At 42.7% G+C, this 24,182-nt stretch overlaps 1 protein-coding gene across 1 annotated transcript; it reads right to left on the reverse strand.

The window, feature by feature from the left end:
- Positions 1-276: 276 nt before the first annotated feature.
- MTHFS (methenyltetrahydrofolate synthetase) lies at positions 277-24,182 on the reverse strand. The gene is made up of 3 exons (XM_054272752.1): positions 24,042-24,182; positions 19,911-20,175; positions 277-1,569 (listed from the first exon to the last, which is right to left on the reverse strand). Exons 1-3 carry the CDS (start codon positions 24,180-24,182, stop codon positions 1,346-1,348), a joined length of 630 nt encoding a protein of 209 aa, XP_054128727.1. The 3' UTR covers positions 277-1,345.

Genomic DNA, 24,182 nt, shown 5'->3' on the forward strand with positions numbered 1-24,182 from the left:
AGTGAGGACAGGCCAGAGAAACCTCAGATGCTAAATGTATGCTCACCCCAGAGCCAGATGTTTAAACAGCTCCTGTAGCAGCAGAATGGAAACAGCACTGAATACAAGCACTCAGAGAAGAAAATGTTCATAAGTGCTGCAGGCATGGTTTTGTTCACAGAACCAGCTGTTGTTGAGGAAGCCTTAAGGTTTTTCCACTCTGGAGCTGGTCCTTGAGAATTTATTGGATTTTTTAAATGATGACACAGAGTAGTTTGGTGAAAATAAACACACTGATTTATTGGCTGACGGAAGAGTTAAACATGCACAGAAAAGGTGAGGCTGCATTGAAGAATGAACACAAAATTCTGACAGTTTGATTGATCCTGATTGGAAATATTGTGCTCTTATACCACAAGGACAGTGTGCACAGGAAACTCACTTTCTTCTTCTGGATTTTCATGATTGTCTCGAGAAGCAGAGAACAACCAAACTTCCACCCAAAAATTTACTCCATCCATAAAGCTTGCTCTCAGCAATTCTCAGCATCTCTCATTTTTTACCATAGCACCACACAGTATTTTGGGACATTATGAATGGCTTATGTACAAAATTAGAGAACTTAAAGTAATTTTGAATATTATTTTACCAAAACCAGTGCTGTTTCTGGATAGAGAACTGCTTGACCACGTTTTAGAACACATTACAATCTTGCATTCAGATAAAGGAAAGAACATACCAAAGTTATGGACATCAATCTTTCTTTATTAACAGGTACTCCCTTTATTTTAAGACAACTGCAAGGAGCCCAGAAAACAGTCAAAATTACTGCATAGACTAAAATTAATTAAGGCTTTTTTCCCCCATCACCATTTTTTCCCAGCTTACTCTAAGACATCTCCATCAATTCCTTGTTTTGCTCATGGATGCACACAATATCTAAGTACTAAGAACTTTTACCATTACAAGTATCTAGTTCAAGAATGGATCAAGAACTGTCATTACTAGGCAGTTCACTTTTAAACCAGAATAATAAAACTGCTTAGTATCAAGAAGCTTGTACCTCAAAAATATTATGAGGAGAAATGGTCCTTACTGTAATAAACAGTCACTCATTTTTGTTTGTATTGATTCTAGAATAAGAATTCACTCCAGACGTTTGCTAATTAGAAGCAAATCAACACAATCCTCACTACTATTACCACAGTTACACTGGTTTTGGAGGTTTTTTCCCCCCCCCCAAACACAAATAGTGTATTTTATTGGTCCCAAAGCCATACATGACAATTAGAAAAAAAACATGATTGATGGATATGACCCCTTTTTTGGCTGCTTGCTCTGGAGGTAAGTTGGTATCAAAACAGTTTCAGCAGTCTTCATATAGGATTTCATCTATTGGAACATCATTTTCTGTCACAGGCACTGATTCACAAATCTGTTCTCTAAAAGCCAAAGCAATTGTGTAAGGCTTTCCACGGGGATGTTTCATACATCTTTCAAGATAGGTATCATAATATCCTTTCCCTCTTCCCAATCTGTTGCCTTTTTTGTCAAACCCAAGGCCTGGCATGAAGATAAGGTCAAGACCTCCTGCAGAAAAATGAAATAAGCATTAGTGGATGCCCTGTGGATTTCCTGATGGCTTGACTACAACCACATAACTCAGACATTTGCAAGAACACAAGCTTTGTGTTTTGTAAAATGCTTCCCCTTCTTTGATCAGATGAAAAATACTTTGAATACTAAATCTGTAAATTTACATTTTCATCTATCAATTGCATACTAGTTCAGCTGAAAAATAATTAGATCTTGAAAAGCTGGATGGGAAAAAAACCTTGCATTTTGACAAATTTATTTCATCATTTTAACCCCACACTTCCAAATACAAATTATTATGACTCTAAATCAGACAGAGATTGAACTCAGGGAAATTAAACACAGGAGGAATCAGAAAATCAAATGAACTTCAACATCAGACACAAAATAGAAAAGGAAAAAAAGGATGAAAAGATGTGTGGAGAGAGGGGAGACATCTTCTTGACACCACTGTAAGATGACATGAACCTTCTCTTGACCTTCCAAACCCAAAAATCCTTGAATACAATATATTCTGAAAGTGGCAACTTGCCCTCCTGTACCAAGATGAAGACTTGAAGGCTTGTCCCTTCATGATGTCAGGCTCCTTTTGTCCCAAAGGATTTTCTTTCTCAGCCTCCAGCAATTTTCTCTGTTGTTCCCGCAGCACACACAGGCGTTCTGCTCGCCTGCCCTAAATATCCCTCCTTCCACAGGAATCTTGTGAGATTGCACTTGATTGGAACTCAAGTCAGTTAAAAAGCTGAAAGAAGATGCATAAGCTGCTAATGACCTGGACTGGCTGGAAACTCCAAGAGAAGACCCCACCAACCAGCCCCAGATAAAAAGGCAAGAGCTCTTGGTTTGCTCCTGCTCTATCAGGGGATGTGATCAGCACCATGCCAGGGAGCCAGCTCCAGTTTACACTTGGCTGCACACTTGTTTCAGGAGCTGATTCCCATCACTGACACTGCCACGAGCAGTGGCCACCAGGCACGGAGGCTGCTGCACATCCCTGTCCCTTCTGCAAGGCTGGCATGTTCAGTGTGACAAGTCTTGCACAGACATTCTCCAAACAAATGAGCTGGACTGGCCTGGTGCTGACTCCTGAACCCAGGAACATCCCATTTAGTCCCTTCACAAAGCAAAGAAAGTCTTTTATTTCTTGCTGCTGTAGCAGACAGACACTTAGTGAGAGAAGGGCAGGGAGTGGAAAGGCAGCACAGACTAAAAGACAGCTGACATGAGTCTGGAAAGATAGAAAATGCAGAGTCTCAGTCCACTGCTTCAGCCTTCTTACAGGAACAGTGCTTAGCCTTGAGCAGCTTTTCTGTGACCAGACTCTGCTCCTGCACCAGAGCTTGGACCTGGTCAGGTATTTTTCTGCTTTTTCCATGTCCATACCTAATCCTTCCTGCCATTTTGGCCTGAGCTGCTTTTAGTACATCTGAGGGATGATGCCCAGCACTGAAGGACATGTGTGGGAGCATGTACTGGAAAAGACAGAGCAAAGCAGGGTTTTTTCAGTTTAGAGGGAATCCCATTTGAGATCACACATCAACTCCAAACTCTGCCTGGAAGAGCATGTTAACAGTTCACATAAGACCAACTCATCTGCACACACTTTCCAGGCTCCTGGAGATTTCCTTCAACTCTTCATTGTTCAGAGAAGAGTCACTGACATGAACACTCATCCATCATGACCTGATGTCTTAATTAGAACATTGATATAAAATATGCAAGGCAACACAGTGCAAAATGCTTAGAGAACATCAATCTTGCAAATCCAGCAAGAAGCACAATTTTTCTAAGGAGGTCAGAGGAGCAAGGGGAGAGAATTAGCCAAAGGACAGACCACAGAATAATACTGGTGGGATTAAAAAGGAGTCAGGGTATTTTACACACTGCAGTCAACTTTTGATTCAGAGGACAGTGAAATGAGTGAAATAGCAAATGGCAAACAAAGAGAAAAAAAGGCCCAATGGCAGAATTACGGTCTCCCTGAAAAGAGATGCCATTTTAATGGTACCACCATGTACATAATTTTGGACATACCACATCACATCCCCTCAGTTTGCTCTTGCCAATTGTCAGGCCTATGGAGTAGGACCTAGCGACCAGCTCCCTGCTAGCAAGGTCAGGAATAGATTCTGCAGCTCAAATCCTCCCCAAGTTACTCCTACTTATCTTCTCCACAACCTGCCTCACATCAGCCCTGTGGAGGTATTCAGGTGGCCCAGAAAGCAGTAAGTTCCAATCAGTCATGATGCACAGAACTAAACACACTCTGCCTCACAGTCTGCTTCAGTTGTTTTCACTCCAGGTGCCTCTCAAGACAAAAAGCAGGAAACATTTGCAGTCTGCTGCTGGCAGGAAGAATGCACACAGGGGGCAAATCTGCAGAGCAAAAAAGGTGCCATTTCTCCTTACATTTGTGTTAGAGACACGAAGAAGACAAGTCAGGGGAAACACTAGGGAAAGAGGGAAATGGCAAGAACAGTGAAGGGAAGAAATACATTTTCAGTGGAGTTTAACTAATATCATCAGGCACCTCAAGTGAATTTAGATGTATTAAAGCACTGTTTTCCTCTGGGTTCTCTGAAGAAACAGGGACTCTTTTAACAAGCTGGCTCCTCTATAATCATGGGGGTTTTATGTTGAAGAACTCAAACAAGCTTATGAAAATCTCAATATGAAGAATTATGCTGTAAATAATAGTTACCCTTATATTTTTCTTCTGTGGAGCACAGCAATACTGACTACCTTGCTCTGATTCACAACATGTTCTCTGATATTCATACAACTCACACTGCACAAGGTTTAAGTAAAATGTCTTTCAAGACTTTTGGTAGAAAAAATGACACAACTAACCCTGCAAGAAGCCCAAGGGCAGCTCGAGCAGCACTAGTCCCAAATCTTGTATCAGGATCTAGAATGGATGGCAGAGAGCTGCAAGGACTAAATGTTTCCCTGACATGTAACTTGGGGAGGAAAAAAACCTCTTGTGGTTCTGTGGCGGTGTGGGGGAAGAGCTGTCACAGGAAGAGAGGTGACACACAGATGAGACCAAGATTGCAGACACTTAAGATTGTTATCAGCACTGAGGGTACATCAACAGGATGGCAGCTGAGGATAAGAACGTGCCCCTTGTGGCGTGGGGTCCTCATGCTCCCCAGCTCTACCAGCCCTGCAGGATTACTGTCTGCCACTCAGTTCTGGGCTTGCTCTGTCCTCACATCCCACAGCCCTTGCTCTTACAGCCCACTGTGCGAAATGGCATCCTTGAAAATCCAACACCACAGCAGGTGTTTTAGTGCCTCATCAAACATGTTAAGGAAAGTCTCACATTTGACATCTGCCCATCTCCTTGCCATGTCCACTATCTCCCATGTGTCTGTAAACATTAACTGCTGGTTCTTGGATCCCCAAGGGTCCTGTGACCACATCCACAGTCAAGAGAGTTTTGTTACAGATGAGCCCTGCTTCTCCTGGAAAACTTGCATGTGATCTGCAAATTGCTGAAAACACTGTCTCAAGCAACAGCATTTTGCTCCAACTTCTATGTAGAGAATATCCATGGTTCTTGCACACTTTAAGCTACTGGGTATTCCAGTAAGGTTAGTAATTATGATGACAGTCACCTAATACTCAGTGTATCTATGGCATAAGCTCTTGTGGCTACAGCTGCTCCAAGTGTGTAGCACCATGCGTGAAATAATAACCCTGACTTATCTATCAGTGTGGGCACACAGCCATGCTGACACGGCCACACAGGCTTCATTTATACTGCTAAATGCAGCACAGCCAGAAAACAAATTGATTTACAGGATCACAGGTGGTCAATACCTTAATTGTCAGCACAGTGCCTGGCACTGACGGACCAGGTGACACCCATGACTGCTCCAGGGGACAAGACTGCCATGTGCAGTAAAGGCAGAAGGGGACAGGTCTGACTCCTCCAGACAAAACAAGAGAGGCCAAGGTCTGTGTAGTGTGGACAAGATGTATCTGTGCCACTTATCCCTGTGTTGTCTGGCAGTGTAGATGCAGTCACAGCTTCTGAATGTGTCCTGTGGGTGTATGGGCACACTCTGTTTGCACTGACACCCTTACAATGATGTAGACATACCTTATGTCACAGAGGAGTGAAATGACTGGCCCAAGGACTCAAGAAATTAAATGTGTGTCAAAACTACATTCAAGAAGCAGGTGTGCAAGCTGCACATGCCCTGACACAGCCAGCAGACCAAAGCATCAGCATCCCCTCTGAGTGTTTTAAATAAGAATACACAGTTTCGTTTCCTCCACAGTGAACCTCAGTTTGGCAGTGCATTTCTCATTACCTTCCATGATGGTATCAGGTTTGATTTGTTCCCCAGGGAAGGATTTTCTCCTTGCACCTCATTACCTCTCTTCTCCTTAATCTGATGTTCCTATTTGAAATGCCAGCCGGCATTTTCAGAAGTGTTCTTGACAATGGTTAATTATAGAAGGGTCCATCAAACTGCACAGATACAGGTCATGTAAAGACTGCTGGGGACTTGTTCTGCCCTCAGAAGGAGCAGCCAGCACGGCCTCTCTCCTCCCAGGCTCGAAGGGGCTCCACCAGCCTGTTGTCACCTGCTGTGAGGGGTCATTCATCTCCCCCTGCACAGCTTGACATTCCTAATGGAAGCTGAAACTGAAACACTCTGTCATCCCCACTTCTCATCCCTTGCTGCCACTTGCTTTGTGGGCACAGCAAAGCACCTGGGACCCATCAAAGTGGGAGCTAGGACTCTTCTGATCCTCTCCTCAAAAGCGGAGACAGAGGATGGGGCAGAGGCTGAGCTGCAGCAGCTCCTGTGTGCCTGTGAAGAGCAGCAACGTGCTCACACGGACCGTGCTCATGCTGTCTGAGCCTACAAGAGGTCAACAGTGATCAGCTCCATGTCACTGCTGCTGCTTCTCACAGCAGCAGCTGTGCAGTTTAAGCTTCCCCTGAAGCACAGAAGTGTGTGCATTGTTTACTCCATCACCACAAGGATGGCTGGATCCTCACAATCTGGTACCTCAGGCAAAAATGAGTTTTCCAGTGGTTGGTTTTGTTTCACACACACCACCTCTCTCGTGCTTTGCTCAGATGTAAATGATTTCATAAGGTGCAGGAGCAGAAGAACTAGGCCAAGAATAGCTTTCTGTTTAAAGGAAAGGAGTGTTCATGTTGCTGTGCCACCATAAACAATGTCAGATCTGTGCAAAACCTCTGCTGAGCTCATGAGTAACTGAAAGCTGTTGATTACAAGGAATGAAAATTTACTTTGGTCCTTTTCTGACTAGCAAAGACCACAATGGATTAAAAGGCAAACCCTGTTTCAGGAAAACCTTACTTTCCAGAACGAAGAGTGCAGTAACCATATGTTGCCTCCGTATCTGCTACCCTGGCAGAGAGGAAAAAAACAACTCAATCACTTGAGTTATCTAAGTATTACCTATCTAAGTTACCTAATAACTAAGCATTAGTCTTGGTGACATGCAGAGTATGAGCCAATGGACTGGAATAACTCAGAAATTTCTAATTAATGACAGAGTCATCACTGCAACTTTAATTACTGTCAACATTAGCATAGTTAGGCCTTTTGGGTAGGTGTGTGCTTTCAACACATACTCTATAGGGCACAGATCACCATCCTGTCTGTATTTACACAGCACCTAACACTGTGGTCTGAGATAATCACCAGATCTCGGGGAAAACAACTCCACAAAAGTATTTCACTTATGCTGCAGCAAAACCAATCCCTTCCCTTTCATGGTTTCTCCTAGAACATCCTGGGTGCCCCAGCACCGCTCCTGAGGTTACCAACACTTACTGTTTCCTTCCAGATAAAAAGGTTTCTGCCCTTTGGAAAAAACCTGCCCTGGGTTTTGAGCACACCATCTCTGCTCTCACTTGTCTCATGGTATAAGATCAGAAAGGGAAATGCCAGATCTGCTCACTACAGACCTGATCCAGACCCTGCTGAGGTGCATGGTTGCAAAGGGCTGGGATTGCTTCCAGAGGAAACAAGCTCTTTCCCCCACAAACCCCTGGAGAAGAAAAACAGTTATATGCCCAAGGAGACAAAAACATTATCCTTTGCTGCAACTCATAAACATTTGAAAAAAAGGCATTCATCCAAACCCATTGAGGTGCACATCCAGTAACTCAGAGGATTGCAGACATAAACAGCAACATTGCTTGCCTTGACCCAAGCAAGTCTGCTAAAATGCAAATACAATCCCTTAAAAAGAAAGGAAACTTTTAACTGATAATTCTTATTTGCTTACATGATACACTGTCAGAAGCTCAGTGTGAATTCTCATCTCCTTGGAAACCCAAGTTCCAACATGAAGGACCACATCCTCAGTTGCTCCAAATTGACATTGCCCCATTGACTTCTCTGGGCACCCACCTTGGGAATTACATGAAAATATCCTGTATTACTGACATGAGTTTGAGAGGAATGAATTATTTTCTCTTGTAGATATGTGGTGTTGGTTGTTCATAAAAAGCTCTCCTTGAGTTCTCATTTTGTAGCCTCCTTAAGGTCCCAAACAGATACCTAACAGGACTAAAAGTTGTGTTTCATATTAGAGTAAAAAAAAACCAGCTCATTTTAATCTGCAGTCAGCAATTTTTCCTTCAGGTGTTTCCCCTGTGAGAACACCTTTAATTGTACACTACCACACTTCAGCAGGACACATTGTTTTCTAGCTATTCTCAGACACCTGTTGTCACAGAACCACAGAACAGTCTGAGTTGAAGGGACCCACAAGGATTATTGAGCCCAGCTCTTAAGTGAGAATCCCACAAAGGGACTGAATGCACAGCATTGGCATCACAGCCACCATGCTCTGACCAACTGAGCTCATCTCAAGGTGCTGCTTCAGAAGGAGCCAGAGGAGGTACCCAGCACAGGAATCAAAAGTCAAAGTATCCAAATCTCACAGGCTCCATCCACAGCTTCCTGCTATGGGACACACCATTAAGTCCTCAAAACTTCAACTCCTCCAGGGAGAAATGCTCTTAACATCAAGGGTAATTGCTTTATTTTCATTCCTGTGTGTGGGAATTGCAGGCAGCAGGAAGGTGCTGTCTCCTTTTGTGTTCCAAAGAACATTTTGCACACCCATACCCCACCTTTCACAGCCACACAGGTGCCAACCAGACTATCTCCTCTGCAATCCTGGTGCCCATGCTGCTGGCATGACACAGACAGCTTCTGTTATTACTTCAATAAAATATTTTGCAGAAAATAGAACCATCAGCAGAATCTACAAACAAGCACTGAGCAACTCAGCGTTTATCTGTCTGTTCATCCATGTCAGTGCTTTGTGTCAGCATGAAACATTGGTCTTCACAGCTCACACTTGCCCTGCTGAACTACAGCATAATAAAATATTTATCTGCCTCCCTGAGAAGCTACATGATAGCCATCACTCATAAAGGTTTAAAACAACTGAGTGGCAGCCACTTGCCCGTTATTAAATCTCAAAAACACATAATAAAGCTGCTTGATCAGCTCCTCTGCTGCTGAGCTGTGCTCAAGTAAATATCTCTGATTTTGAATTAAACCAAAATCTTGCAGGTTTATTGCCTGTACATCTGACAAGCTAAGTGCAGTGAACAACATCAGCTAAAGTTTGTCAGCCCTGCTCAAACAAACCTATCCTGCTCCACAGATAAATGTCCTTTCATGTTTCACCAGAGAAGCTGCTGTACAAGGCTAAGACTTGTGTTTCTGGCTGGTTTCACAATGTGGAAATGCTGTGTGAGGCTATAACCATCACACTCATTTCCCCTGAGGTTTAACTTACAGTAAGATGGGGACTAGAGTCTCATTTTCAGAGCCCCACCTGAAAGAAAATTTGAAAAGTATTTTTCTTTTTCACTATTATTCATTGAGCCTGCATAAGCCCTGTAAATAAAACATGATCACTCAATGCCACCCACAAAATGTCTGGTTTTGCAAATTCAGAGTAAAGGAAAAAATAGCTTAGAACTTCCCAGTCATCAGTCTGTGAAAAATGACTTAATCTGTTTCTGATATTCATATATGTGAGCACAGTCTGATTGGGAAAACATGGGCAATCAAAAATGTTTGGTTCCAAGGCTTGCACCTGGATTCTCCTGTGATTTCAAACCACCAAAATACTCTGAAACCAGATGTACCAAGGAGCAATTCCAAAGAGAGGAGAAATGGCATCAGAGCCACTTTACAGCACATCAACATATCTTGTTAAATCAGCAAATGCTGACTACAAATCTGCTCCTTTAGAGAAACTCACAAAGCATTGATGCTTGAACTGTTTATGTGGGAATACTGCTGCATCCTAAAATACAAGGATCTTTGTGTTTTTATGGGCATTTCGTTATTTCTTTATCAGCTACACTTCCATGGTGTTTGCCTGAGCATGCATTTGAATACTCCCACTGGATACACGTGCATGTCTTCACTCTTGCTCCTCTTTTGCATACTTCTGTCTGGGTATTTTTAAGTCAAAATGAGACAGAGGTGAATCATCCGGGGTTTTTTCAATACTTTATGCATCACTACCAATATTTCCAATACCCTTTGACTCACTCAGCAGATAGCCTATCATAAAATACGCAGAATTACTCATGAAACATAAACAGGTGGGACAACAACTTCCAAGTCAGTGGAAAACCTGGAAAACCTGGCTCCTGTAAGGAGTGACACCACTGATGGGAATATCAGGCTGCTTACAGGCAGGGTTTATTGTACATGCAGAGTCAGCTGGCTGGGAGGTGATGGCACCTTCACAGTTGCTGTCAAATGTGTTAACACCACAACAGCTGAGAAATCCTGCTTCTTCCATCACAAGATTTTATTTTATCTTTTTAAGCTTGCACAGTTTAAAAATCCAGTTCTCCCCGGAATCCTATCCCTCCCTCACTTCAATCCTCAATTTTTATGGGAAATTAGGCTGGAGCATTTGCTCTCCTGTGTGTGAGAGAGCAATGGCTGGGTGAGATTTTAATTATAGGAGAGCAGCCGAAATGACACCAATGCTCCGTAGTAAATGTATGGAATGCTGACACCTGCCGGCAAAAGCCTTCATGTCACTCCTGGACAGGAATCTGCCCTCAACTACATCCCAAAAATTCCCATCTCATATACACAACAGCCAGCCCAAGCAGGGACTGAGTGCAGCATGACACCAAACATGAAGATCCAGAGCTATCCTTACACCATGAGTGTCCTGCTCCCTGAAGGCCAGTGGGCTCTGGGCCAGTCCAAGGAGTTTCCCACATCCACAGGAATAAATGTGTATTTTGAATCTCAGCAAAACCAGCAGGGATTAACTGTGCCAGAAAAACAAATCTTTTGTAGCTGGAAAAGTGCTGACCTGATTTAATAGCCCACTAAGCTGGCAGTACACCAATGCTAGGAAAAAGAAAGGGGAAAAAAAAATGTCACAAATTTCTGCCAGATTCATGAGCAGAATCTGCTCAGCAGCAAGTACCAGAGATGGTACCTGGGATGAGGGGATGAGGGGAGCACAGAGCTGGGCACAAGGAAAGGGCAGCAGGGAAAAGCTTCCTCTCCTCTCCCCAGAGTGTGTGCACAGAGATGAGCTTGGTGCTGGGTCTTCCCTTCCAAAACATGAAAAGAAAGGGACACAAAGATGTCTGTTTGGATAATTACTGCAGCCAGAGATACTTGCACATTGGCATTTCTCCTGCATGAGTTGTACAGGCTCCTGCCACACTCCAGAAATGAATTCACCTCTTATCTACCTTTCAAAGACTCCTGTCTCTAGGAAACTGTATGAAAAAAAATGACAATGCTACTGTTCACACTCACTGGAGCAAAATTAGCCCTTTGAAACAAAACCCTTGAGAGTCACTTGCAATGACTTCAAGGCCCTTGCCCATGTTGCTTTCACATCTCTTCAAACTTAAATTGATTACAGCAGAAGTAATCTTTTCAGTTTTTTTGATGAGTTTTCTGCAAGAAGGCAAATGTGGATGTGACACTTAAGATGATTACAAGGAAAAACAGTCTTTTAAAGCCTTAATGATCTTTATGGAAACAAAAAGCTGTAGTGTTCCAGAGCTCTCAGCCTTTCAGGTTCACTGCAGGACACCCTGGCATGGGTGATATTACATTAAACCACACGGTGCTCGTGGTTTAGTCTGCACAGGGGAGATTCAGGACACAAGGACACCAAAGGGCATTACAAAGCAACACCATAAAAACATATGAACTTTTGCATTTCAGAACATTTTTTTAAAAACCTGAAAAAAAAGTCTTTGTATTGTGTCATACCTGTTTCTGAAAAGAAGAACTGGGAGAAACTCAGGTAGAAGTGTCTGCCTTCACTTAGCAAATGAAGTGTTGATTATTGAGCTGTTCCAGAGAGTTCTGGAAGCTGGTGCAGACCTCAAGGGAAGGGCTGAGACCAGGTCCAGGGGAGAGTAACCCCAACGCTGGGATGGAGTCACACATCTTTCAGCTGAAGGCTGGGATGCAGAAAAACCCTGAGGAAAACTTGCCATCACCTGAAATGTTTTATTCTCCAAGAAAGCATTTTCCTAGCTCTACCTGCTAAGGAACAAGCAGGATGGAATAATATAAAATTACTTTATAGATCTTTACTAGTGGAACAGGCCCTTTTGTAATGATGTGTCATTGTGGAATGCTGGTGTGGAAACCTCTGAGAGATGTGCCCAGTGAGCTGATCTGAAAAGCAGTGTCATGGTTTGTACAGAAAGAATTAACATCTCCAGTGCCACTACATGCATTTCACAGTATTTCTTTACCTGGGCATAAAATTTTCTCCCAGGCATCTTTTTTTCCAGAATAACATCAGAGAGATTGTAAATGTTGAAAGAGCAATGGCTGGAACTCCTACAGAAAAGCTTCACTACAAGAAAAATAAAACAGTCAAAGTGTGATAGAAAAGAATATAGTAGTATTCACAGTACAGATGCAACTAAACAATGAATAATAAAAAGAATGTAACTCAAATATCCTTATTTACTTCTCATCATAGAAAAATGAAGTATCCCTTGAACTGAAAGCAGCAAATTTAAAATGAATACAAGGAACATAATATTTCACAAGTCACAGGAGCATAATGTAATATTAACATAATAAGGAACATAATATTTCACATTACAACTAACTAACCAGTACAACTCACAGCTGTTGGAAGGCAGCAGAGCCAAGGGCTTAATACAAATAAAATTAGATGCTTAGAGGAATGCTCCAAATGCCTGCTGGAAAGAGAAACCAGAACCTGTTTGTAAGGCAATAATCTGGGCACTGCAGCTGCAGAGGTAGGAACATCCTTCACTTATTGCTACACAGCTCCAAGTTGAGAGATTTCCTGATTCTTGTAAAACATGTGATGCTGCACTGCATGTCCAGATCCTGCACTGTGAGGGGAAGGATCCTCTCTCCACAGCAAAATTCATGACCAGAATTTTAATGCCTCATTTGCACTGAATTTTGTTCTTCTTTTGCATATCAAAAATACTATGGATCATTGTCTCCAAACAGAAGTTCATTCCAAACTTTAAATCATTTCATTAAAAAATAAATTACATTAGCAGCTAAGCCTCAATTTTCAATTTTGCATTGTGCCATGCTCTCAGGTTTTCTTTTTATGGCCAGTGTAAAAAGATTTTAAATTATAATCTATCCCTTGACATATTTTGTACTGCAAGTTTTAATCAAGTCTCCCAGAGGAAAAGAAAATCTAATAGTACCTTCAATCACTTTACAATCTTGTTTGGGGTATGTTTTTTTGGATTTTTTTTTTCCTAAGCAGAAACATTTAACATCTCTGCTTTTCACATACCATATTTCATTTATTCTTGATACATTCCTATCTGCATATAGCTTGTTTAAATATTCCCAGCTACCTCTGAGCATTGTTTACTACATATCTTTTTTTCAGAATGATTAGCATCATTTTGTATGGTCCCATTATGCCTTCATGGACAGCTGAAGTAGGATAATAGACCTTCCCTATTCCTTCAAGCCACAGCATTTTTTACTCACAAGTGTTTTTTATTTCTAAACTCTAATGTGCCTCATCTTTCAAAATCCTCTCACTTCTGGTGCATGTTTTTGGGGGGGGGGGGGGGGGAAGAACCCATTATATTTTTTTTAAATCCCATTTTATTTTGCAGTTCTAAGTCAAACCTATTCCTCTTAAGACTGTGCTGCCATCAATTCAGTCACACTTCTCAAGAACTGTGCTAAAATTTGGAATAACTAAGAATACTGATGGCATCACAAGGCCATCAGTCCTGGCAGCAGATGCAGAATCTTTGAATGGATGAATAAATAGCAGGAATTTAAAGACAGGTGAAAAAGAGTTTCTGCAGACAAAAATGCTTCTGCAGGGCAAATCCTGATGGCAAAGTTTCTAACAGGGTTAATGGTCACTCAGGAAACATTTCAAACTACTCCAGGTTTGGAAGTGTAGCCTAGAGGTAGCCAGCAGTTTCCTTGCAAGAGAATCATGTTCCCTGATATAAACCCTTATAAACTAAATGCCATCACACAGGTAAGCTGTCCCTGTCTGTTTCTGCTGCCAGCAGGTTGTTGTAATTTATGCTGCAGCAAGCCTCACAATGTTCTGGAAGTTAAAAGGGCAGAAAGATAAAACTACCTTAACCTTAAAAGCCAACATTCAAAAGGTTATATGAAAACAAAGCTGCAAGAAGTTGCTGCTAGACATATTCTAGTACTTCCTTATTTTATTTCAAATTTGGATCTGTTCTTTTTATTAACAATAAATTTTTTACTGTCATTGAAAGCATTGATTATCCAGTTAATATTGCACTTATTATCTTGAAGTTACAACACAAATGCTGTGACCAGTAGGCCACCAAAGTTTTCAGTGCTGAAAATGCCAGAAGTCTCCAAACTAAATTACAAAATACAACTCAAATTCTTAATACATTCATTTCTCAAAGCAAAAATGCACTATGCTGTAGTTGAGCAGCAGCAGATTATTCAGCATTCACACATATAAGATGCTATTTTGTCAAATGCTGACACTTTTCAGCTTGGGTATTTATGCCAAACTGAGATGGGAGGAGGGGGTTATGTTTGTTTTATTCCTGCAGAATGGCTCACTGGTTTCCAAGACCACAGCTAGGAAAATAAATACATAAATAAAGAAAGAAAGAAAAGAAAAGAAAAAGGAGAGAAGCTCTGTTGCTCCATGCCTTGTAGCAGGAACTGGAAATCTCACTGGTAGCACCCTCACTGGTGGTGATGTGGCTTCAGCACAGTTCAAACCCATTTGAGCCAGGCTTATGCAATGCTGCAAATGTGTGAAAAGCTGCAATTGGCACAGGCTTAGGAGACACTGTTAGGGTGAGTTCTGGGGCTCTCTGAAGGTGCCCCCCTCCCTGTGCCACTACTGGAGTCACATCTGCATGGGGGCCCCACGACTCTCTCCAGGAACCTGTGCCACAGGGGATGTTCCCTCCATCCTGGCTCCTCATTCCTCCTTCCCCACACACAGCACTGATCTGGCACAGGGTAAACTGGATCCACTCATCTGGGTTCAAAAAATCCCAAAGAAAACAGGAGGGGGGAAAGGAGGGAAATAATCTTCACCCAGAGCAGCAGGTTGATGCAGCTCACCAGAGAGAGGCAGGAGTAGGCTGAAAACACAAGAGGGAAAACTCCTCAAGCTGGTATTGGTGCACAGATGGAGCACGTGGAACTGCAGGCTCAGCTCCTCCTGCCAGACCCATCTCAGCTGTGAGGACTCCCAAGAACTTTCATTTCACTGGCTGCTGCTATTCCTGCTGTCTGGGGCAAGACTGGGAACTGAAACATGGAAGGAAATGATGACTGAAGTTTCACTGAGACTTTTTTGGCATTGCACCCATTTTCACAACCCCTCACCATCAGCTTCCTTCAATTGCATCAGTCTAAACCTGTGTGGTGGTTCTGAGAAGAAACTTCTGCTGGTGCTGGGTTGCTCCTAACCAAGATTGCTTTCACAGCAGAGGTCCCAACGTGGCTGCAGGGCCATCTGTGCAGGCACAGGAGAGGATGGGTGGGGACCAAGAGGAGGAGAAAGAGCAGCAGCTTATTTAAACAGGCACTGCCCAAAAGAAACAATCATAAAATATATCTTTTGTACTATTTAGTGGGGAAAGTCAAGTTATTCTAAGCCAAGGCAAAAGAGAAAGAAGCCAGCACAGTGGGGAAGGAAATGAGTAAACTGGGATGGAGAATCTTGTATGTCTGGAAGCAGACAAGTGAAAGAAGGCAAAGCACATGATCTCCTCCCTTTTGGCAGGGACAAGCAATTTATGCTGGCCCAGCTGCCCCTGAAATGACAGGCTGGGACTGAGAGCAGGGGGAAGTGGGGAATACAGTGAGAAAGGCCAGAGAAGGACACTTGAGGAGGGAGCTTCAGAGAAGCCAGGCAAAGAGCAGAAAGTGACGTTAGAGTGGTAGAGAAACTAAAGCTTGAAAGAGGAGGTTTAGTTCAAGGCTGAGACAAATCTGGAAAATTATTGTTTTTGGAGGAAAGAAAGAAGAAAACTTAATGTTGGAAAAATAAGTCTGTATTCACTGGGGGCAGCTCCTCTGCAAAACAGGCTGCAACAGGAACCTGAGCCTCTGCTGCTGCTTCTCCATCAGCAAATACCACTTAATACCTTTATGTCACTGAATGGTGCGGTGATGAAGAGCCCATACAGAAATGCAGATCTCCATCCTGAGGTTTGAATAATGCACAGTAAAGAGGCCTGCAGCTCTAACCTGGGCAGGGAGAAAGCAAACCACTGAGCAGACACTCCTTAGAACAGTCATTAACAGCAAGCAGAGTTCATCTTCTGCCTCTGTGAAAGAGCCCAGACCATTTCACCTGGGTTCATCTCTGAGGGAGCTCACACCTGAGGAACAAGGACCATGTAATAATGTACTGTGACACCAGGGCAGAACTGACAGAGATTAAGAGGCTGAATTAAGTCTGTACACATAATCCCATTTCTTGCATTTCTTAGAAAAGCACATCCCAATCCATTACAGTAAGCAGATTCAGAGCCATCATTTTCTAATAACACTTCATTTTTTGGCCAGGAAAACTATTTAGGCCAAACCTCCTTCTCCCATCATGCAGATGAATGTTAGAAAAGCTGTTTATAATTTATTGCATACCTTCAGCTACCAGTCAGTAGTTCAGTTATGAACAATTAAGCATATTTGCTCAGGTTCAAGCCTTCCACCTGAGATGCCTGGCCACATGCCTCCCTTCAAAGAAGCCTCCAAGAATTTTACCATATGGAAACACTCAACCTAGTCTCTTTATCTTTTTTTTTTTTCCCCAATAAGAATAATCTCTTTTTCAAAAGAATAAATTAGCTTTTCTCTCATAGTTCTCAGAGCGGGTCTAGGTAATAATAAATAACATTACAAATGAGGAAACCTATGTCCAGCTCAGTGAATCACAACACCTCCCTAAACCACACTGAAAATGAAGCTGCTGGCAAAATGCTCTTTAAACTTCTGTGGGAGTACTGATAAAAAGCAAACACAGAGTACAGTTTTATCTGATTTACTCCTTCCAAAGTTGTGCAATGTTTCTACACTTCTGTAAACAAATACTGCAACCTGCCTGGACTTTCATCAGCAGTATTACCTTGGGCAAAACCCATTTATACCTCTGATGGGCAAGGATAAAAATGGGAATTGGTACCTATTAGGAAAATGTACCACTGGCTTGGCCCAGAAGTTGTCTAAATCTTTTCAACAGATACAGCTGGAAACGAACCAAGTCATGCACCTACACACACCCCTACTCCAAAATATCTGAACTTCTTCCACCTTTGTTTTTTCTGTTATTGTCCATATAGCCTGACAAAAGTAACTTCTCACATGCCAATGGGACACCCACACATGGTAGAGAAGATGACAGACTTTCTCCTACCACAAAGCAGTGATCTTTGTTTATGCCAACGCCGTGCGACGTGAGTACTGCCAAGATGAAAAGAGGCAAACCCTGGTCCAACAGAAAAAAGGATCATCTCCAAAAGGAGAGCTTATATCTATTCAACATTGCCCATGAGTGCTACCAAAGACTGGGAAACTCTATGCAAAAATTATACCTAGTCTTATATTTGAGCTATTCTTAACAGTAAATATGCCTGATGTTTTATGGACTGTGTGAATTTAAGTTTTTTGTCATGCAAAATGAATACACTCAGAAATGACATGGCTTATTTATGTACCTGCAGGCTATTTCTTGGAAATTACATAGTAATTTATGCCAGCCATGGGAACATTACTAATGTAACACCATGTTATCTCCTTACAACAATGTAAATGCCTCAGATCACCAAAGTATTTGATAACATCTCTGAGATAAACGTGCCATCCATGCGTCATTCCAACAATGGAGGATGGATGTAGCAGCAAGGCAATTTGCATTCTTGCAAATGTACCAAAGTTCAAAAAATGTAATAGGTGACAAAAATATAGCAAAAGGAATAAAAAGACATATTGGGTTGAAGTGTGTGTTTCTGTGGGGACAAATTGGTAGTGTGTATATGATGCTGTAACAGTGGAAGAAAACTAAACTAATTCTCTAATTTACAAAAACTGTTCCAGGATAAAGGACCAAGGTTTGACTTCCAATCCAAATGGCCTTATTCCAAAATTACTGTACAAACAGACTAATATTGAGTTTCAGGCAGAACAAGTCTGACATGGACATACATCAGTTCTTACAGCTGGTCTCTTGGCACCTCTCTGTAGAGCACAGGAGCCCTCCTGGCATTGCTCTCTGCCCACAGCCTGGTGCAGAGAAGGAAGCAGCAGCTCCAGAACTAGCCAGGTACCAAAGTGTGTTCCTGCCTTCCCCATCTTCACTGTTTGGCACCCAGGTACATCTCAGTGCACTCTATACCTGGAAGTCCTTGCTCCCATCATACCTCAAATTGTGTCTTTACTCTGTGATGTCTACAACAGACTGGCTAAATTCAATTAACAGCAGCTCGCCAGTAGTACAAAAGCTTGTCCAGAGTGCCTGAACTAAGCTCAGTCAACAGAACTCTGGATATTTTTTATTACCTTCAAAAGTCCCTAAATCCCACCAATAAACACAATTTTTTGACAAACATTGGCAAAACATCAAACAGTGCTAAATATTAAATTTAAAAAAGATGATTGTATAAGGCAGTGAAATCCCTTGCTAGCTAAAATGTAGACACAGAAAGGATTCGGAATTAGGAAAGAGGTAATGACTGAAAATAAAAGAGAAACAAACATGGTGAAGTGTTCTGGAAAAGTACATTGGCATCCCAAAGCAAATACAAGCCCAAGTTCAATCAAACAGAGTCATAGAAATGTTATGTTCCTTTACCAAGCACTAAAAAGCTGGCAAGTGTGAGAGGTGTGGAAGCTGTCTGCATGGTGAATTTCCACCTGGAGAAAATCTTCCCAGGCTGAGGTTTAAAGCGTGAGTTCAGTATGAGTTTTCCATTAATAGGATTAAACATTTCTGCAGATGTTTTCAGAAGACATTAAAGTGTTTACAAAAAGAATGCAAATAATGAATGCAAATACACAAAAAGTAAGCTTGTTTACAAGTAGGAGTTGGGGAATTTTAGGGTAAGGGATAGGTTATATGGGGATCAAAACACACACACAAGTTTGATCTTAACTTGTACCTTCTCAACCCTAGGAAGAATTCAGTGTCTGAGAGAGCATTATAAGGTCAAAATAAAAATGTGAGAGAATGATGCTAGAAAAGACTGCAGGCCAAGAAAGTCCTTTTATTTTCAGTCTAAGGTCTCAGTCCAGAGAGCTGTTCTACAAGGGCAGGCTCCATATCAGCACTGTGATTCATCCATGCAACACCATTTGCAGGATCAAAGATTTCAGAAAATTCTCAGTCTATGGGCATCACCTGAGAAGTTCCCAACCTTTCAGGCAGCACAAACCAAAGTTCTCAGAGAACATCTTAAACCTGTGACTTTCAGTGGCAGCTTAAGCTACCCCCAGCAAGCTCCTCTTTCCTTTACAAGCCTCTACATGATGCTGGCTGAGACTGTGCTGAGGATGTCCATGGATCACACCAAGAAGCTGATTTATGTGGAGGGCTGAGTTTTCTTTCAGCTGGATCAGTGCAGTTGTGTTCCTGCTCTGCTGGCATGTCATTGGGGTGGCACAGGGTAGAGAAAAACAGGCAAGAGAAAAGAGCATCTCTCTACAATGTATAAAAACAAGGTGTAATATTTCATATCATTCTTGCTGTCAAAGTATTTCCTACCAGCCTCCAGGCTTCTCCTGCTCAGCAATCCCATGATGCAGCAATAAAATACTCACCACCAGCAAGAGCTTCCTCTCTTGCAGTGTCATCATCACTGGGCTGAAGAATATTCCAGGATGTCAAAGCAAGTGAAGACATGTCTTCAGCTGATGATAACTTCAGCATGTCCATGTGATTACTCTGAGGTTTGTAACGGGGGATGAAACACTCCTTGCCTTGCTTAAAAATGTCCTTAATGATTTCTTCTGTCTGGACTTCATCTGGCATGCTCAGGAAGATTGCAATTCTTTTGGATTCTTGGTACTTGGGATGGTCAATCACCTACATGGGAAATTGACACAATTGGTTTATGAAAAGTTTTTTGAAAGATCAACTTACTTTCATTTAACACAAAATATTCATTGAAAAGGGTAGAGGTACAAAGTTTGATGCATCATAAAGAGAATAAATTGACTTTGTTGCCTACTCCAACATTTCTACCATTAGCAAGATCAAAATAGGCGAATTTTTGCATCTAGTGAACTAAACACTGCCACACAGGTTTGGGCCAGCCAAGAACAATTTTGCAGACAATCTTCCAATCCTCTAAAGATTTGTGCCATAACAGTGCAGACATCCTCAAATGCCCAACAAACACCACTGCAGAAGAATACAGCAGGCCAGAACTGCCAGCTTATACAAGCCAAGAGGGTTTAGAATTCCTTCCATCCTTTCCACAGGCTGCACCTCTCATCTGTGCCCAGGCAGAGTGGGAAGTGCCTCAGTGATAATAACTCAAGGGAAAATCAGCACCAGAGCAGATGAGTGAGGAGCACAAAGTCTTCCAAGAACAGGCCCCTCTTTCTTTTTTAACCTGAATGTCGTCCCTCCAGCAGGATGAGATACACGACTTCAAACATCACCTGCTTCTAACAGGTGATCTTATTACTGCACATTTTTCAAAGCTCCAAGGAAGGATGGCCTTGCCATTTTTTGCTTTTCATGAGACTCTGTGCTGGGCTTATAAAAGGCTGACTATAGGAGGGAAAATAAAAAATGCTTATATGGTGAAAAAGTGTTAGCAGACATACCTCACTTGTCTCTGCCCATTCCAGACTGAATTCCACATTAAAATTTGAAAGGAGGCTTTTAAAAGCTTGTCTTCTCATTCTCTAGCACCTTATATATCTTTTGCCATTTACATCTGGACAAACAAGTATAAATGTGCCCTACTCATTTAAATGAGATTTACTCTTACTCTACACACTTAGACAAAAATCTGTTAAAAATATCAGACAATTGAGAAACTCTCTACTGTCTACAGAGCAGAGATCACCAGATGCCCTGCCCAGTGTTTGTATAACTGCAGGGTAACTCACTCTTATGAGCTTTAGCCTTTGCCCTGGCCTTGTTTTGAGATACAAATGCCCCATCTGAGTCAATATATGGTTCTCACTGCATTTTTTTATTTTCTTTCCATCACAGCAGTTAAAAACCCAAGTGAAATATTCAGAAGACAGACGTAGTTTTGTAAGGGAAAAAAAAAATAAACACTCCAGACTAAATGATGGTGTATGTGTTGCTTGGCCACAAAAACATCTTCATTCCAAACCATATTTTATTTCCTTTTCTATCTGCCTAACCCTACACATGGAGTTTTCCACAGGATTAAGCTCTCAAAAGACCAGAATTTCCATGGTAGATTTTGCTGCAAAAAGCAGACTGTTTAATCCAACTGCAGACTCCAGAAAAGAGCTGTGGCTCATGTTGAGGGCCTCCAGAGCCAAAACCTCTCATGGGTTTGGTGAGGAGAGAAACTGAGACACTGAGACTTCCAGACAAGGGCTGTGTGCTCTGGGCACCACACAGGTCCCATCTGCTCTGATGTATCCAGTAACACATTAATCAGGCTGTAAAGGAACAAAAGTGAGGTTGAAGATGTAAACCCACATGTGAGCAGGAAGACACAATTTCAGATATTCTCAGAATTGTGTAGATGCTCCTGCTATGACTCGGAGCAGTTTCTGAGAAGACTGAAAAAATTTCCACGCTTAACAAATATTATCTGTCCTTTGTTCACCAGCTGATGGCAATTTTTTCAGAATCAGAGCATGCAAATAGCATGACTTTAATCATGAACATAAGCATTAAAAAAGAATAATCACCCAGAAGCTAATTAAATACTGGTGGCTAGGTCAGCCTGTGAAGCTATTTCATTTTGAATTTAAAGATTATTTTGAAATGAGATTTTTCCACTAAAAATATTACTCAGGTATTATAAAATAACCTGCTCGCTTTAATTAGCTACAAGCACTGATGTATGCTACAAAGCTACATTTTTGGCTTTATATAATTACAAGTATTTTCTCAGCCTGTTCCAAAATTTCTCCATGCCTGCAGTATTAGCTACTTCCCATGAGGAAGCCAACTCTACTTTCTGCCCCTTACACAGAGCCACTCTGTCCCAAACAAGCTCAAGATTTTCAATTTGTGTCAGATTAAGAAAAGGGCAAGATAATTTCAATTTATGTCATGTTTCCTGATGCCTTCTTTTAAGCAAAACAAAGGCTGTATCTTTTAGTGCTCTCACTAGAAGAAATGAGTGCTGTGTTGCTGTGTTTATCAGCAGCAATTACACAAAGGCTGAGGGCTCCTAAAAATTCAGTACTCCATGGGCTAGGTGCCTAAAAGTTGGCTGAGGACTCTGAATTTTTGAAGGGGATGCATACCAGTATTTGCTAAAATTCAAGAGATTTAAGTCTAGGATGATTAGTATGATTACTAAAAAGCATTATCATGAGGCCAGGACACTACAAATAGATATGTTTTTAAAAAGCCTTCCCAAGGAAAAAAAGGGTTATATAAATTCCAGTTAAAACTTCCTACAACTTCAAAGTTTCTGTGCTGCCACATCCCACTCATGAAGTGGCTACACATTAGTAGTAAATGAAGTCTATAAAATGATTTGAGAGTCTCTGGCAGGAAAATAACCATATAAATGTAGATCATCTAGAAGTACCCGCTGGTGCTGCAAAAAAAATGAGGACTGTGCTCTATTACATGCAGTGACTGCAAAATAAAATTTTATTATGTTTATTAAAATGATAAAATACATCTATATAAAAACTGTGTAATCCAAACACAAACAGGACATTTCAAAAGTACATACCCATATCACTTTGTGCTAGGATACCAGTTAGGCAAACCCTGCTTGATATCTTTTAGAGTGTGAAAATTATATTAGAAATAAAATTGTGTGGAAGAAACACTGCTGGAAGATACAGAAGGGAGATGACAGAACATAAAACAAGAGGCCAAATCAGGCAGTGGCTGGGTTTTTGTGTGTATGGCCAGAGCCAGGCTGGCGTGAAATATCTGAGATAAACACCTGAGGAACCTTGCTTGGGGCGTGTGGCAGTCTGCCCCCACTGTCCCCAAAATCCAGGGGTGATGTGTGACCCACGCATGGGAAAAGTGGGACCAGCACCCCTGGGTGAAGTGTGACCACCGCTCCAGGGTATCCCCAGCATCCAGAGCTGATGTGTGACCACTCATGGGAGAAGTGTCCCCAGCACCCAGGGTAATGCATGACCACTGCTCCAGAATGAAGCGTCCCCAGCACCCAGGGCTGATATGTGGCCACCCACGGGAGAAATGTCCCCAGCACCCAGGGTGAAGTGTGACCACCACTCAGAGCGAAGTGTCCCCAGCACCCTGGGTGATGTGTGACCACCGCTCCAGGGTGATGCGTCCCCAGCATCCAGGGGATGTGTGACCACCCACGGAAGTGTCCCCAGCACCCAGGGTGAAGTGTGACCACCGCTCCAGGGTGAAGTGTCCCCAGCACCCATTGAGAAGTGTGACCACCGCTCCATGCTGTGTCCCCAGCACCCACTGAGAAGTGTGACCACCGCTCCATGCTGAAGTGTCCCCAGAACCCACTGAGAAGTGTGACCACCGCTCCATGCTGAAGTGTCCCCAGCACCCCCGCTTCGGCCGCCAGCAGTTGCTGTCGCTCCGGCGCCACAGCCCCGCTGCCCGGCGCTGCCGGGGCAGAGCCGAGGGCAGGCTCCGAGGCGGAGCTCACCCCCGCCCGGCGGAAGGGCGCCTGAGTCACGGTTTCGATCACCGGCAGGGCCCGGAAAGTCCCGGCCGCGCTCCCCGGCGAGCGGGGCCCGGCCCTGGCCGTACCCGGTGTCCGCACCCACCTTGCGCCCGAGCAGCCGAGACTGGCGCTGCTTCTCGGCCGCGCTGAGCGCCCGCAGGCGCTGCCGCAGCTCCGCCCGCAGCTGCTGCTTGGCCGCCCTCAGCGCCGCCGCCATCGCGCCGCCGTCCCCGGCCGGCTCCAT

Source organism: Melozone crissalis, unplaced genomic scaffold (assembly GCF_028551555.1).
Source record: "Melozone crissalis strain CALT ecotype California unplaced genomic scaffold, PUWL_Pcris_2 ptg000014l_1, whole genome shotgun sequence".
In the NCBI taxonomy this organism is placed as follows: Eukaryota; Metazoa; Chordata; class Aves; order Passeriformes; family Passerellidae; genus Melozone; species Melozone crissalis.

What these genes read in the sequence shown, in the direction of transcription:
- MTHFS (XM_054272752.1), bottom strand. Translation starts at nt 24,182, where the DNA reads ATGGAGCCGGCCGGGGACGGCGGCGCGATGGCGGCGGCGCTGAGGGCG. An exon ending in CTCGGCTGCTCGGGCGCAAG is followed by an intron (nt 20,176 to 24,041) that starts GTGGGTGCGGAC and finishes TTTCCCATGTAG; the next exon opens with GTGATTGACCATCCCAAGTA. An exon ending in AGAGGAAGCTCTTGCTGGTG is followed by an intron (nt 1,570 to 19,910) that starts GTGAGTATTTTA and finishes ATTTTTCTGCAG; the next exon opens with GAGGTCTTGACCTTATCTTC.